The 13838-nt window shown below is 42.1% G+C and overlaps 1 protein-coding gene across 3 annotated transcripts in view; it reads left to right on the top strand.

Annotated features, from left to right (window-relative positions):
• The first annotated feature begins 10800 nt into the window (after positions 1-10800).
• The window catches only part of xkr4 (XK related 4), a 79315-nt gene continuing 76277 nt past the window's right edge, over positions 10801-13838 (top strand). For all 3 annotated transcript variants that reach the window (XR_004463277.1, XR_004463276.1, XM_026313303.2), the window contains exon 1: positions 10801-11929. Coding sequence is in view for 1 of the 3 variants with exons in the window: in XM_026313303.2 (XP_026169088.1) it covers positions 11235-11929 (695 nt within the window). In the remaining 2 variants the exon portion in view is untranslated. The remainder of the gene's footprint in view (positions 11930-13838) is intronic.

The following is a 13838-nucleotide window of genomic DNA, read 5'->3' as shown; positions in this document are numbered from 1 at the left end:
TCTCAAAAACACAATCATGTATAAACTTGCTGCTCACATATTATTGTAGCCCAGTTTGCGCTGATTACAGTGTTATCAGACTTTAGCCATTAATATGTTTAAAAGCAACTGAAAAAAGAACAAATGTCAGGGAATGTCAAAACTTGTCCAGGGCCCCAAAACACCCTAAGACCCTAGAGGATTAAGACATTTTGAAAAGTCCCATTAGCTGATAATTCTTAACCTGCCCTACAAGTCCTGATGACTCTCAACAAGTGAAATTCTCAGACTTTACAGAAGAAAAATGTGCAAACTTGTACACATGCCACTATTACTATCCTAATAATTTTTGGCTGATAATTTTTTTTTAAAAAAGTGCAGCAATCTTTGAGGACAACATTGGTGTTTGCTGCAGAGGTTTTATTTCCTTCAAATCAGCAAAATGCCATTTCCCCAGGTTTACCCTGACTTTAATATACTTTAAATACTAACAGCAAGAACAAAGCTAGACACATCAAGGTACCAAACTGAAAATGGGAATCACTTCACACTAAAAGTCACAGACAGGAAATTGGTTTGACAGATAGATATTTAGAGTATTTTATTGTATAATTCTGTTGTTACAATACTAGAGAAAATGAACAAGAAAAATTAAATTTTACCTAAATTTAGGTAAACCTCCAGGTAACTTTAGGGTTAGCTCTCCATCACCTCTCAAAAAATGGAAATGTCTTTTGGCTGGTCCTGGTTCTCCTGAGGTCCCCAACCATCTCCTTGATCTTGACCACATTCATTAGAAGGTGGTTTATCTCACATCACTTTACAAAGTGCTCCACTAAGCCTTTGTATTCTGTCTTCTCTCACCACTGGACAGAATCCACAACTGCAGAGTCATGCAAGAACCTCTGCAGATGATTGAAGTAAAAGGTTTACATGGTGAAGTAGAAAGTTCAATTCAATTCAATTCAATTTTATTTGTATAGCGCCAAATCACAATACAAATCATCTCAAGGCACTTTACAAAAACTAAAACTAAAAACCCAACAATTCCCTTATGAGCAAGCACTTGGCGACAGTGGAGAGGAAAAAACTCCCTTTAACGGAAGAAAAAAACCTCCAGCAGAACCGGGCTCAGTTTGGGCGGCCATCTGCCTCGACCGGTTGGGGTGAGTGGATAGAGCAGAGAGAAAAGAACAGCAACAATAAACAACAAATAGACACTGCAAGTTGGTGGGGCCAGTAACTGCACATCAGCGATAAACAGCTCCAGGACCAGGGACACCTGCAGAAGGTACAGAGAGAGAGAGAGAGAGAGGGAGGGAGAGAGCACAAACTAGGGGAGAGAGAGAGCACAAGGTTAGTAACATTCAATGGTGGAATATACATGAGGTGGGAGAGAAGGGGGGGGGTAGGGTAGGAAAGGTGAGAAGACCATCTGTAGCGGACATAAGGCAGAAATATATTCACATTCCAAGACTTGTACCCTTTTGAGAATTTAAGGCTCTAAAACTGTCACGTCTGGGGGGTTATTATTAGGACCAATAATACGCCCACTCTGGAACTCAAGGTGCAAACAAGGACTTTATTCAAAAACCAAGGAAAACCAGAAACAAGAAAACAGGAAACTAGGGGACATGGGCATATGAACAAAAGGGACAAAGCATGAAAGCCAGGGTCACACACGCACTCCGGGACTCGTCAGACTACAGAGGAAACATGGACATGAGCAAAGGGGAACAAAGCATGAAAGCCTGGGTCACATGCACCAGGGGACACACCAGACCACGGGGAAACAAGGGAACTAAACATGAATGCAAGACATGGTGAGGGGACCTAGAAAAAGCAAACACAAAATCCTCCAGGCAAAATTATCTGCAAACAGAAAACACAAAAGAAAAAGCTACTTAGCTTAGCCTGGGAAACAAAAGCAGTTCATGATCAAAAAATCCAAAGAGAGAAGTCCAGTGTCGTGAGAAATCAAAGACAACAACTTAGAAGGTGGCAGAACAAAACTCTCAATCAGACAAGTCATTTAGTCAGACAGGGAATTGTGGTCAGTTACATTGCGCCAATGGGAGGCCCGCTGACATTTTTTTCATCGCACAGTCACCAAACCTGGCACATCTTTTCTTCAGGTCAGGCCAAGCAAAAAAGCTTATCGTGTCGAGGTCATGTGACCAACAGGAAGTCCACCAGCTGGGAGTTTATCTTGAGGTCATTGAGTTCGTTAATTTTGCTCACCTTGAACTTGAACGAACTACTCCTTGGGTTTTTCACTGAATGAGCTCATTTTTGGTCAGCATCACCTAAACCCATGGGGCTGCAAAAGTTATCCAAATTTCTTGAATAAGTTTTACGGTTTTCCTTTGGCGGGCGCAGCAAGTTGACGCAGGTTTATGCCACTTTCGAGGTGTCGCAGATTGCGCACGCATGGTCGGATTGGAATCAGACCAATTGATGAATTATAGACCCCGGGGGCCTGAATCGAGGTGATTGAACAAAATCACTGTAGGCGCTATAGCGCCCCCTGTATAACAATTTGAAAATTTGCAAAAATTTGAATGGAGAGCCAAAATTTAGTTTGTCAGAAATGGACCAAATTTTGCACACAAATCCTTTAGGGCATTCTGAGAAAAAAAGCCAATGAGAGCCATGCTCTATTTTCCACGCTGTTGCCTTGGAGATGACAGACATCCACCATTCATTTCCTATGGGAGTTTTACACTTTAAAATGCAAATGCTGTAGCAATATCTGCAGCTGCTGTGTTGTCAAATTTTAATCACTTACACTCCCCGTAGGCCTGAACCCACATGACCGATCAAAGTCACAATAGGCGCAGTGGCGCCCCCTTTGTAAGGGCTTTCAAGTTTGAATGGAGAGCCACATTTTAGTTTGTGAAAACTGTACCAGATTTTGCAGACAAATCCTTTAGAGGATCCCAATCAAAAAAGCCAATGAGAGCCATGCTCTATTTTACATGCTATTGCCGTGGTGATGGCAGACAGCCTCCATTGTTTTTCAATGAGAGTTTTAAACTTAAAGGGGATATAACTAAATAAATGTCTAATGCTGCTGCCGTCCTGCATTTCTGTGTGTCTGTATGTGTGTCTGTATGTGCCTGTATCACTGTGGCCGCAGAGACGTGACCTCTGCAGCAATTAAAATCCCACACACCTCACCTTTCCGGGTGCAAATTCTCCTCTCACTTAAAAGGCTCTCAGTGAGGTGACTGGATCCACAGTTTGAACTTGGTATTGAATAAGTCTTGTGTATTCTGAGAGACAATACTCTTTTCACTGTGATGTTGTGACAAATGTGACCTTTTGATCTGTACTGTGGCCTCTGGACTGATTCTGTTAATGTCTTAATATGTGTGTCAGTGTGTTTTTGTGTCTCAGTGCATCTGGAAATGTGTGTTTACAACTGGTGCACTGTGACTGAGTGTTTGTGGAAAACTGTATCAAGCCAAGCTGGGCTCCTGTTTTAGGATTGCCAAAACCATCTGAAATAATGAAGGAAGAAAGCTTGAGCTAGGTTTTACTCTGCTGATCAACAGACTTTTGACTTGAGTGTTGTTTGGGAGCACATCCTCAGTTCTGCCATCAGGTGGCAGTATAGCTCTATTTTCCACACTGTTTCTGTGGCAATGACTGACAATCAGCATTGGATGTTTTAAACTTAAAGGTGCAATGGCTGAAGGCCTGCTGCTGTTGCTCCTGCATTTATGTGTGTCTGTATGTGTGGCTGAATGTGGTCTGAATTCTGCGTCCAGTCAAATGAACATTTACAATGATAAATGTGTAGGTTTGCTGGTCTGCGTGTGTCCGCTGGTGTGTGCAATGGTTTGTGTGGCTGAATATGTTTTTTGATGTCTTAATATGTGTGACTGTCTGTTTTTGTGTCTCGGTACATCTGGAAATGTGCAACTGTGCTTTCAACTGCTGCTGTTGTTACCGTGGAGATGTGAGGTGTTTCGCCGTTTGTCATTAAAATGCACGTTGACCAGGAAAAAAATCTTTCGCCTCAGCTTTCTGGATCAGACTCGTGCCGTCGTTCGAAGGGTTCCCGGTGAGGTGGCCGGTGACGCGGTTCGAGGTCGGCTGCGCGGTTTGAGGTCGGCTTCGGCCGCGGGTCGCTGGCGGGGGCAGTGCGTTGGGGGAGGCGGTTCGCTCGAGGCGAGGGCCGCTTATCGCCGCTTGCGGCTATATTTAAATATTATGTCTCTTTCATCTAAATCTCTGTTAGTAAATGATTTGATAACTGATCAGCAAATTGACTTACTCTGTCTTACAGAAACCTGGCTACAATATGTCAGTCTGAATGAATCAACCCCCCTCAGTCATAAAAATTGTCATGTTGCTTGAAGCACAGGTTGAGGTGGAGGAGTAGCTGCAATCTTACACTCAAACTTAAACTTAAACTTAAACTTTAAACTCTCATTCTCAGAACAGTTATAACTCATTTGAGAGCCTCACTCTGAGCCTACCACATCCAAACTGGAAAACACAAAAACCAGTTCTACTTGCCATTGTGTACCGTCTACCTGTCCCTTACTCAGAGTTTTTAACTGTATTTCCAGACTTCCTGTCTGATTTAGTGCTTAGTTCAGATAAAATCATTATAGTGGGAGATTTTAATATTCATGTAGATGTTGAAAATAACAGTCTCAGCACTGCATTCAATTCTATATTAGATTCAATTGACTTCACTCAAAATGTTAATAAACTGTTTCAATCACACCATTGATCTTGTTCTGAAATTGAACATTTAATAGTTTTTCCCCAAAGGCTATTTTGTCAGATCATTCTTTAATAACTTTTGAATTTAAGATGATGGACCATGCAGCGTTTGGAAGAAAATTCCACTACAGCAGATGTTTATCTGACTACGCTGTTAATAAATTTAAGAAAATGATTCCATCTTTATTTACATCTATGCCAAGTACGAACACAGTAGAGGGCAGCTGCCTCAATCCCACTCCCTACCAAATTGATCATAATGTTGACAGTGCTGTAGCCTCACTGCGTGAAACGCTTGATACTGTGGCCCCTCTGAAAAAGAAGTTAGTGAATCAGAGGAGATTAGCCCCATGGTATAATTTACATATTCATACCTTAAAGCAGGCATCACGAAGGCTGGAAAGGAAGTGGCGTTCCATAGATTTAGAGGAAATTTTTCTAGCCTGGAAAAACAGTCTACTAACATATTAAAAAGCTCTCCGTAAAGCCAGAACTGCATTTGTATAGCGCCAAATCACAATACAAATCATCTCAAGGCACTTTACAAAAACTAAAACTAAAAACCCAACAATTCCCTTATGAGCAAGCACTTGGCGACAGTGGAGAGGAAAAACTCCCTTTAACGGAAGAAAAAAACCTCCAGCAGAACCGGGCTCAGTTTGGGCGGCCATCTGCCTCGACCGGTTGGGGTGAGTGGATAGAGCAGAGAGAAAAGAACAGCAACAATAAACAACAAATAGACACTGCAAGGTGGTGGGGCCAGTAACTGCACATCAGCGATAAACAGCTCCAGGACCAGGGACACCTGCAGAAGGTACAGAGAGAACAGAGAGAGAGGGAGAGAGCACAAACTAGGGGAGAGAGAGAGCACAAGGTTAGTGACATTCAATGGTGGAATATACATGAGGTGGGAGGAGAGAAGAGAGAGGAGGGGAAGGGAAGGGGGGGGGTTAGGGTAGGGGAGCTCAGTGCACCGATGGTCCTCGGGCAGTCTAGGCCTATAGCAGCATAACTAACTAAGGGATGGTTCAGGGTTGCCTGAAGCCAGCCCTAACTATATGCTTTGTCAAAGAGGAAGGTTTTAAGTCTAGCCTTAAAAGTACAGAGAGTGTCTGCCTCCTGAACCCAGGCTGAGAGCTGGTTCCACAGGAGAGGAGCTTGATAGCTAAAGGCTCTGCCTCCCATTCTGCTTTTGAGAACTCTGGGAACCACAAGTAGGCCTGCACTCTGAGAGCGAAGTGGTCTATTGGGATAATATGGTACTATGAGGTCTTTAAGGTATGAAGGAGCTTGATTATGAAGGGAAGGATTTTAAATTCTATTCTATATTTTACAGGGAGCCAATGAAGAGAAGCCAATATAGGAGAAATATGATCTCTCTTGCTAGTTCCTGTCAGGACTCTGGCTGCGGCATTCTGGATTAATTGGAGGCTTTTTATTAAGATATTAGGACATCCAAATAGTAATGAGTTACAGTAATCTAGCCTTGAGGAAACAAATGCATGGACTAGTTTTTCTGCATCATTTTGAGACAGGATGTTCCTAATTTTGGAAATGTTGCGCAGGTGAAAGAATGCAGTTCTAGAAATTTGTTTTATGTGTGAGTTAAAGGACATGTCCTGGTCAAAAATAACTCCAAGGTTTTTTACAGTAGTGCTGGAGGCCAGGGCTATGCCATCTAGAGTAGCTATAATTTTAGAAAAGTTATTTCTGAGATTTTTAGGCCCAAATATAATGACTTCTGTTTTCTCCGAGTTTAAAAGTAAAAAGTTACTGGTCATCCAGGCCTTTATGTCAGTTAGACAGGCTTGAAGTCTGGTTAACTGGTTTGTGTTAACAGGTTTAATAGATAGATATAACTGAGTGTCATCCGCATAGCAGTGGTAATTAATAGAGTGCTTCCTAATGATATATCCTAAAGGAAGCATGTACAGGGTGAACAGAATCGGTCGTAGCACAGAACCTTGTGGAACTCCATAACTAACTTTTGTTCGTGTGGAAGGTTCATCATGGACATGAACAAACTGGAATCTGTCCGATAAATAGGACTGGAACCATTTTAACGCTGTTCCTCTGATACCAATAACATGCTCCAGTCTCTGTAATAAGATGTTGTGGTCAATGGTGTCGAATGCTGCACTAAGGTCTAGGAGGACAAGTATCGAAACAAGGCCATTATCTGAGGCTAAGAGAAGATCGTTGGTAACTTTCAACAGTGCTGTTTCTGTACTATGATGTGCTCTAAATCCTGATTGAAAATCTTCAAATAGTTCATTCCTGTGTAAGTGGTCTGATAGCTGCTTAGCAACAGCTTTTTCTAGGATTTTAGAAATAAATGGCAGGTTGGATATTGGTCTATAATTAGCCAAGACTCCTGGATCAAGACTAGGCTTTTTGAGTAAAGGTTTGATTACTGCAGTCTTAAAGGCCTGTGGTACGTAGCCTGATACTAGAGATAAATTTACCAAGTCCAATAAAGATGAGTTCATTAATGGCAGGGTGCCTTTAAGCAGTCTAGTCGGGATGGGGTCCAAGAGACACGTTGATGATTTCGATGAAGCAACTACTGATGTAAATTCAGAGAAATCTATGGGAGAGAAGCAGTCTAAACATAACTGAGGTCTTACAGATGATACAAGAGCTACTGTAGTAAAAGATTCATTTATTGCAGGTATAGGAAGCATCTGCTGAATTTTATCTCTAATAGTTGTGATTTTATTTGTAAAGAAACTCATAAATTCATCACTGCTGAGAGCTAAGGGAACACTGGGCTCAACGGAGCTGTGACTTTTTGTCAGCCTGGCTACAGTGCTGAAAAGAAACCTGGGATTGTTCTTATTTTCCTCTATTAGTGATGAATAGTATGCAGTTCTGGCTTTACGGAGAGCTTTTTTATATGTTAATAGACTGTTTTTCCAGGCTAGAAAAATTTCCTCTAAGTTTGTGGAACGCCACTTCCTTTCCAGCCTTCGTGATGCCTGCTTTAAGGTACGAACATGTAAATTATACCATGGGGCTAGTCTTCTCTGAATCACTAACTTCTTTTTCAGAGGGGCTACAGAATCAAGCGTTTCACGCAGTGAGGTTACAGCGCTGTCAACAACATGATCAATTTGGTAGGGAGTAGGATTAAGGCAGCTGCCCTCCACTATGTTTATACTTGGCATAGATGCAAATAAAGATGGAATCATTTTCTTAAATTTATTAACAGCGTTGTCGGATAAACATCTGCTGTAGTGGAATTTTCTTCCAGACGCTGCATGATCCATCATTTTAAATTCGAAAGTTATTAAAGAATGATCTGACAAAACAGGATTTGGGGGAAAAATTATTAGATGTTCAATTTCGATGCCATAGGTCAGAACAAGATCAAGGGTGTGATTAAAACAGTGGGTGGGTTTATTAACGTTTTGAATGAAACCAGTTGAATCTAATATAGAATTAAATGCAATGCTGAGGCTGTTATTTTCAATATCTACATGAATGTTAAAATCTCCCACTATAATGACTTTATCTGATCTAAGCACTAAATCAGACAGGAAGTCAGGGAATTCAGTTAAAAACTCTGAGTAAGGAACAGGTGGACGGTACAAAATGACAAGTAGAACTGGTTTTTGTGTTTTCCAGTTTGTATGTGAGAGACTAAGAGTGAGGCTCTCAAATGAGTTATAACTGTTCTGAGGATGAAAGTTTAATAAGTTTGACTGGAAGATTGCAGCTACTCCTCCACCTCGACCTGTGCTTCGAGGAACATGATAATTTTTATGACTGAGGGGCGTTGATTCATTCAGACTGACATATTCATCCTGCTGTAACCACGTTTCAGTAAGATAAAGTAGGTCAATTTGGTGATCAGTTATCAAATCATTTACAAACAGAGATTTAGAAGAAAGGGACCTAATATTTAATAATCCACATTTGACAGTTCTGTTTTTCTGTTCAATAAGAGGAGTGGTCTTAATTTTTATTAAGTTTTTATGAATAACTCCTCTTCTGTTAACTTCTGATTTATTTGATTTATATGTTCGAGGGGCAGACACAGTCTCTATGTGGTTTGAGGGGGGCGGCGGCTCTAAGGAAACTGCAGAGAAGCGTTTTAGACTGAGTCTCTGCATCCCGGTCCCCACCCTGGATTGTCAGGCTTTAGGTCGGCTAAGAAACTCGGCCAAATTCCTAGAGATGAGAGCTGCACCATTCAAAGTGGGATGGATGCCATCTCTCGCTATCAGACCGGGTTTTCCCCAGAAAGTGGCCCAATTGTCTATGAAGCCCACATCGTTTGCTGGACACCTAGACAGCCTAGACAGCCAGCGACGGAACGACGACATGCGGCTAAACATGTCATCGCTGGTCAGATTGGGGAGGGGTCCAGAGAAAACTACGGAGTCCGACATTAATTTAGCAAAGTTACACACCGACTCAACATTAATTTTAGTGACCTCCGATTGGCGTAATCGGGTGTCATTGCTGCCGACGTGAATAACAATTTTCCCATATTTACGATTAGCCTTAGCCAGCAGCTTCAGATTTGACTCGATGTCGCCCGCTCTGGCCCCAGGAATACATTTGACTATGGTCGCTGGTGTCTCTAGCTTCACGTTCCTGACTATGGAATCGCCAATTATCAGAGTCGGTTTCTCAGCGGGTGTGTCGCTGAGCGGGGAAAATCTATTAGAAACGTGAACAGGCAGGTGATGAGCCGTGGGCTTCTGCTTAGGAGTATGTTTCCTTCGGACCGTCACCCAGGCTAATTCTCCGGGCTGCTCCGGAGCTGCCCTTGGACCGCTAACAGACCCTTTGTGAGTATGAAATTCAGGCTGGTAACTACCAACAATAGCAACGGGAGCTATCCATGGTGCTGAAAACCAATTTTTACAATGCTTGAAAGTATGGTATTTACATCCTGATTCACATGAATGTTTTAACTCAATCAGGGATTTTAAAAGAATAGTTGTTGCTGTGACTCAAAGACAAAATTGTATATGAAAAACAAACATTTGAAATTGAAAGATAAATAGTGATCTTGAACCCCCCAAAAAATAATGTAACAAAAATAGTGTATGAGATGTTTCTCAGTTCAAATGTAATTTAAATTCATTTTCAACTACAAAAATGTTTTCAGTTTTAAATCTTTTCATTTTCAGACTTTTGGCTCTCTTCTGGCCCAGGGGTGGGAGTAACAGAGGTGGCCGTGGTCTCATGAATCACAGGAAGTGAAGTAATACAGTCTGTGTCCGAATATCCACCCTGATCCCTAACCCCTCAATCACTATATAGTGCAGCACTATACATAGTAATTTTCACACTACTCCGCCATTTTTTCATTCATGCAATGCATGACGTTCCATTCTGCCCCTCTAGTGACCATCGCTGCTCACTACTTTTTACAATGCATTGTGGGAAATTTGAGGGAACTACTTTTCAGTTACTACCGATTCGGACACCACTAAAAATACCCATAGTGATGTTGCCTGTATGGGAAATTCTGTCTTCTGACTTGGAATTTTCTACACTACACCTGGATATTTAGCAGCGCATGGAGATTCACTCAGCAACACATGGCAGTTGGGTAATTAGCAATAATGAAATGTGTTACATTCTCATGTGTTACAATGTGGCAAACAATATATTATTTGAAAATTATGTTACCTTAGTCCAGGCAGTCGTCCCAGTGGATCAGACACCATGTCCACCATAAGACCGCAATGCTAAGCACCAGTCCCCAGCGTGCAAAACGAATGATGCGTTTACTTATGAGCGTGGAAGAGGAAAGTATGTTGGTTCCATTTTATACACACCAAACACTTGAATAGAGCTTTCACCTTAAAATTTTAGCTTTTGATTTTTTTTTTTTCAGTTTTAGTTTCATAGCTTTCAGTTTCAAATGTCCATTTTTCAGATACAATTTTGTTTTTCTGTTATAGTTGTATTTTGCGAATTAACAAGACATATGGCCCCCATTTGGCTCCATATGAAACAGATCTTAAACGGTTTGCAACCAGCCAGAGACGGGCAGGCAGAGAGAGAGCGGGAGAGAGAGGGGAGGGTGATGTCATAGTTTTTAGTCTATGCTATGAAAAAAGCAAATGGCTGCAGCCTTCACCCCTTTCTCCTGTTTTCTCCATCTCAATTCCCAATATCTGCATTATAATCGGGACTCCTCGAGGGCAAAGAGTGACAAACCGAAAAAGCGGAATTCGTGCAGGTAGGCTGCAGGAATTAAAAGAGGAGCTCCTGTCGGCTGAATGTGGCCGGATCTTTAACCGAAGGAGAGACGTCCAATAAAGACGCGACATGGACCAGAATATCGGAGGAAGTACAGTTGTCCGTTCGGTCCAGTGTTTTGGCTTTATTCTGTATCATGACCAGACAGCATTGGAGAGGAGCTAGTCCTGCCCAAAAAGGAGGAGTAGGAGAGACACGCAGAGGGTGTCGACGGAGAGCGGTAGAGGTAGAAGAGAAGAGGGGGCAAGGAACGGAGGAAAAATAATAGAGTGGTATTACAAGCTCTAATAATGGCGGCTAAATCTGACGGGGTCCTGAAGATGAAGAAGAGTGACGTTGCTTTTACCCCCCTGCAGAACTCAGAGCACTCTGGTTCGGTGCAGGGGCTCCACCCGGGCGGCCAGCCGGATTATGCGGGCACCGGGGACAGGGACTTCGCTAACGGGGAGTCGCGGTGCTGCGGTGGGGGAGGCTCCAACTCGACGTGCCTTCGCGTGGACAGGGAGCAGCAGAAATACACGGTGTGGGACTGCCTGTGGGTCGTAGCCGCAGTGGCCGTGTATCTGGCCGATGTGGGCACCGACGTGTGGCTATCAGTCGACTACTACCTCCGCCGCGATTACTGGTGGTTCGGTCTGACGCTCTTCTTCGTGGTGCTGGGTTCCTTCTCAGTGCAGCTCTTTAGCTTCAGATGGTTCGTCCACGACTTTAGCACCGACGACGGCACAGAATGCGCTGCCGATTGCTCCCACATGGATGGGAATAAGCTGCTGACTGACTCGACCTCTCACGGCGACGTTACTGCTCAGCACCATCCGGCCACGCCACAGAGACAGGCGTCGACCACCAGCAAGAACACCACAACCAATAGCACCGCGAGCACCGCGCTAGGCAGCAGGGGCAGGAAGCGCTCGGCCTATTACTCCTTCTGCGTCTGGTTTGGCCAGTCCGTGGTCCACATCCTCCAGCTGGGCCAGATATGGAGGTAGGATGGAGGCCCAGGAATAGATAATAGGGGTGTTATGTGTAAGCGTTTGTTTGTGTGTTTTTTGTGTAAATTAATGAGTAGGCTACAGCGTTGCTCTGGCATCAGTCATCACTCTAGTGTACTCCATAGTAGCCTCTGAAGGATGACAGCTCCTACAGCAGTGACTACTGCCTGCCATCTTTACCATGCTCACACATGTGATACTGTGGGAGGCTTTCAGGTAAATTTTCATCCATAGCCTTAATGGGCTATAAAAAATAGCACCAGCTGAACAGGTATGATACCATCCATTCTGTATTAGACAGGGAGATGGTCAGGCACTCCTGATGTTAAGCAGGGACTGGTACTGTTGTGGATATTTTCCCTTTTGGTGCCACTTGAAAAGAACTTCTGTGGTTGGCCAAAGAGTTTCTGGATGGAATCATGAATTTTAATTAACCAAATTACAGGCTACACAGAGACAGTAGGACAGCACCCAGTCACAGGCATTTATTAAATCTCTGTAGAAACAAATATCATTGAGCAGAGAGATTATTGAGGTACCATGAGGTCCATTGTGTACAGTAACCAGTAACAGAAAAAATAATAAGCAGAAAAGTTGGTTTACCTAGATGGACTAAAATGATTGATTCTGGTTATACTATCTAATTATTTCTCAACACACGTTTTCAAATGTTAAAAAATGCAAGTGTGCATAAGAGCATTTTATATATATTAGGAAATTTGAATGAATGAAAATCAGCACCAGTTCCATTTGGTAGCTGGCTTTGAGCTTTCAGTCGTATTACATTATTATCGTGATCATCATAATACATGATTATTATCATAATTTGCCTACCTGTCATGGACTAGTATTGTAGGACTTTAAGTTTGTCTTGGTGTTTTGTTCTCTTTTTCCTCTGATTCATACTGGTGCCCATTATACCAGCCATGTAACCCTGGCAGGTTTCCTTCTGAATGTCTTTTAGTCTTTAAATGTTTAGTGAAGGACCATTTTACTCTTTGTAAGTTTAAACCCATTTTGTCCACCTCTTGATGTAAACTTGATACTTGATGAAAACCTCCAAACATCACACACAGACAGAAATGTGAAGCTGTAACACATTTGAAGTGAAATTTTAAGTAATTTATAAAGTTAAATTATGCACTTACACTGTTTATAAATAGTGCTGAAACAGTCACTATCACTCTGCTCAGACATTTTAAAGTTATAAAAAAAAATCAACAAATGAATTCACTTTCCAATAACCCATCAACAAATATCAAATATTCACAATACTTTTGTGGATATCCACACCTAAAGCAGCGCCATCCTCTAGAGCACATAAAATACTTTACAGTCCCAGACCCAGGCAAGTGTTGGTGGTCCCTTAAAATAAGAGTGACACTTGCTGCCCAACAGACCTAGTTTATTTATTTGGAAGTGACCAAAAATTTTTGTTTCTGCAGAAACAAAAATGATTCATGGCCCTGATAAACAATAAACAATATTTCTAAGTAAAATGTAACTGAAATATACAATATCAATTGTTTATTCGTTCATTTAAATAAACATAAAGTAAATATACTTATGTATAAGCAGAATGTAAACAGATCAAATACTTTTTATTTGAATAGATCTAAATAAGGCTGTGCGGTAGGGGGCAGCAACAGGTCAATGTAGCATCTAGTCTGCCTAATCAAATAGAGAAGAAGAAGAGGAATGTTGCGTATGCGCAAAAAATCGAAAGAAAACATCTTTAGCGGGCACTCTCATATAGCTGTCGACTTCTCAAGTGGCAAGTGATAAGTAGTGGTGGGCAAGTGAAGCCTCATGAAGCACTGAGGCTTTCCTGACAATTGTGCCGAAAAAGATTCAAAGCTTCGAGACTTCAGTGACAGTGACATCTGGTGGACAACTGAAGCC

The sequence above is a fragment of the Mastacembelus armatus genome, chromosome 17 (assembly GCF_900324485.2).
Source record: "Mastacembelus armatus chromosome 17, fMasArm1.2, whole genome shotgun sequence".
NCBI lineage: Eukaryota > Metazoa > Chordata > Actinopteri > Synbranchiformes > Mastacembelidae > Mastacembelus > Mastacembelus armatus.
Note: the sequence above shows the minus strand (reverse complement) of the source record. Positions and strands in the feature narration are given on the sequence as shown.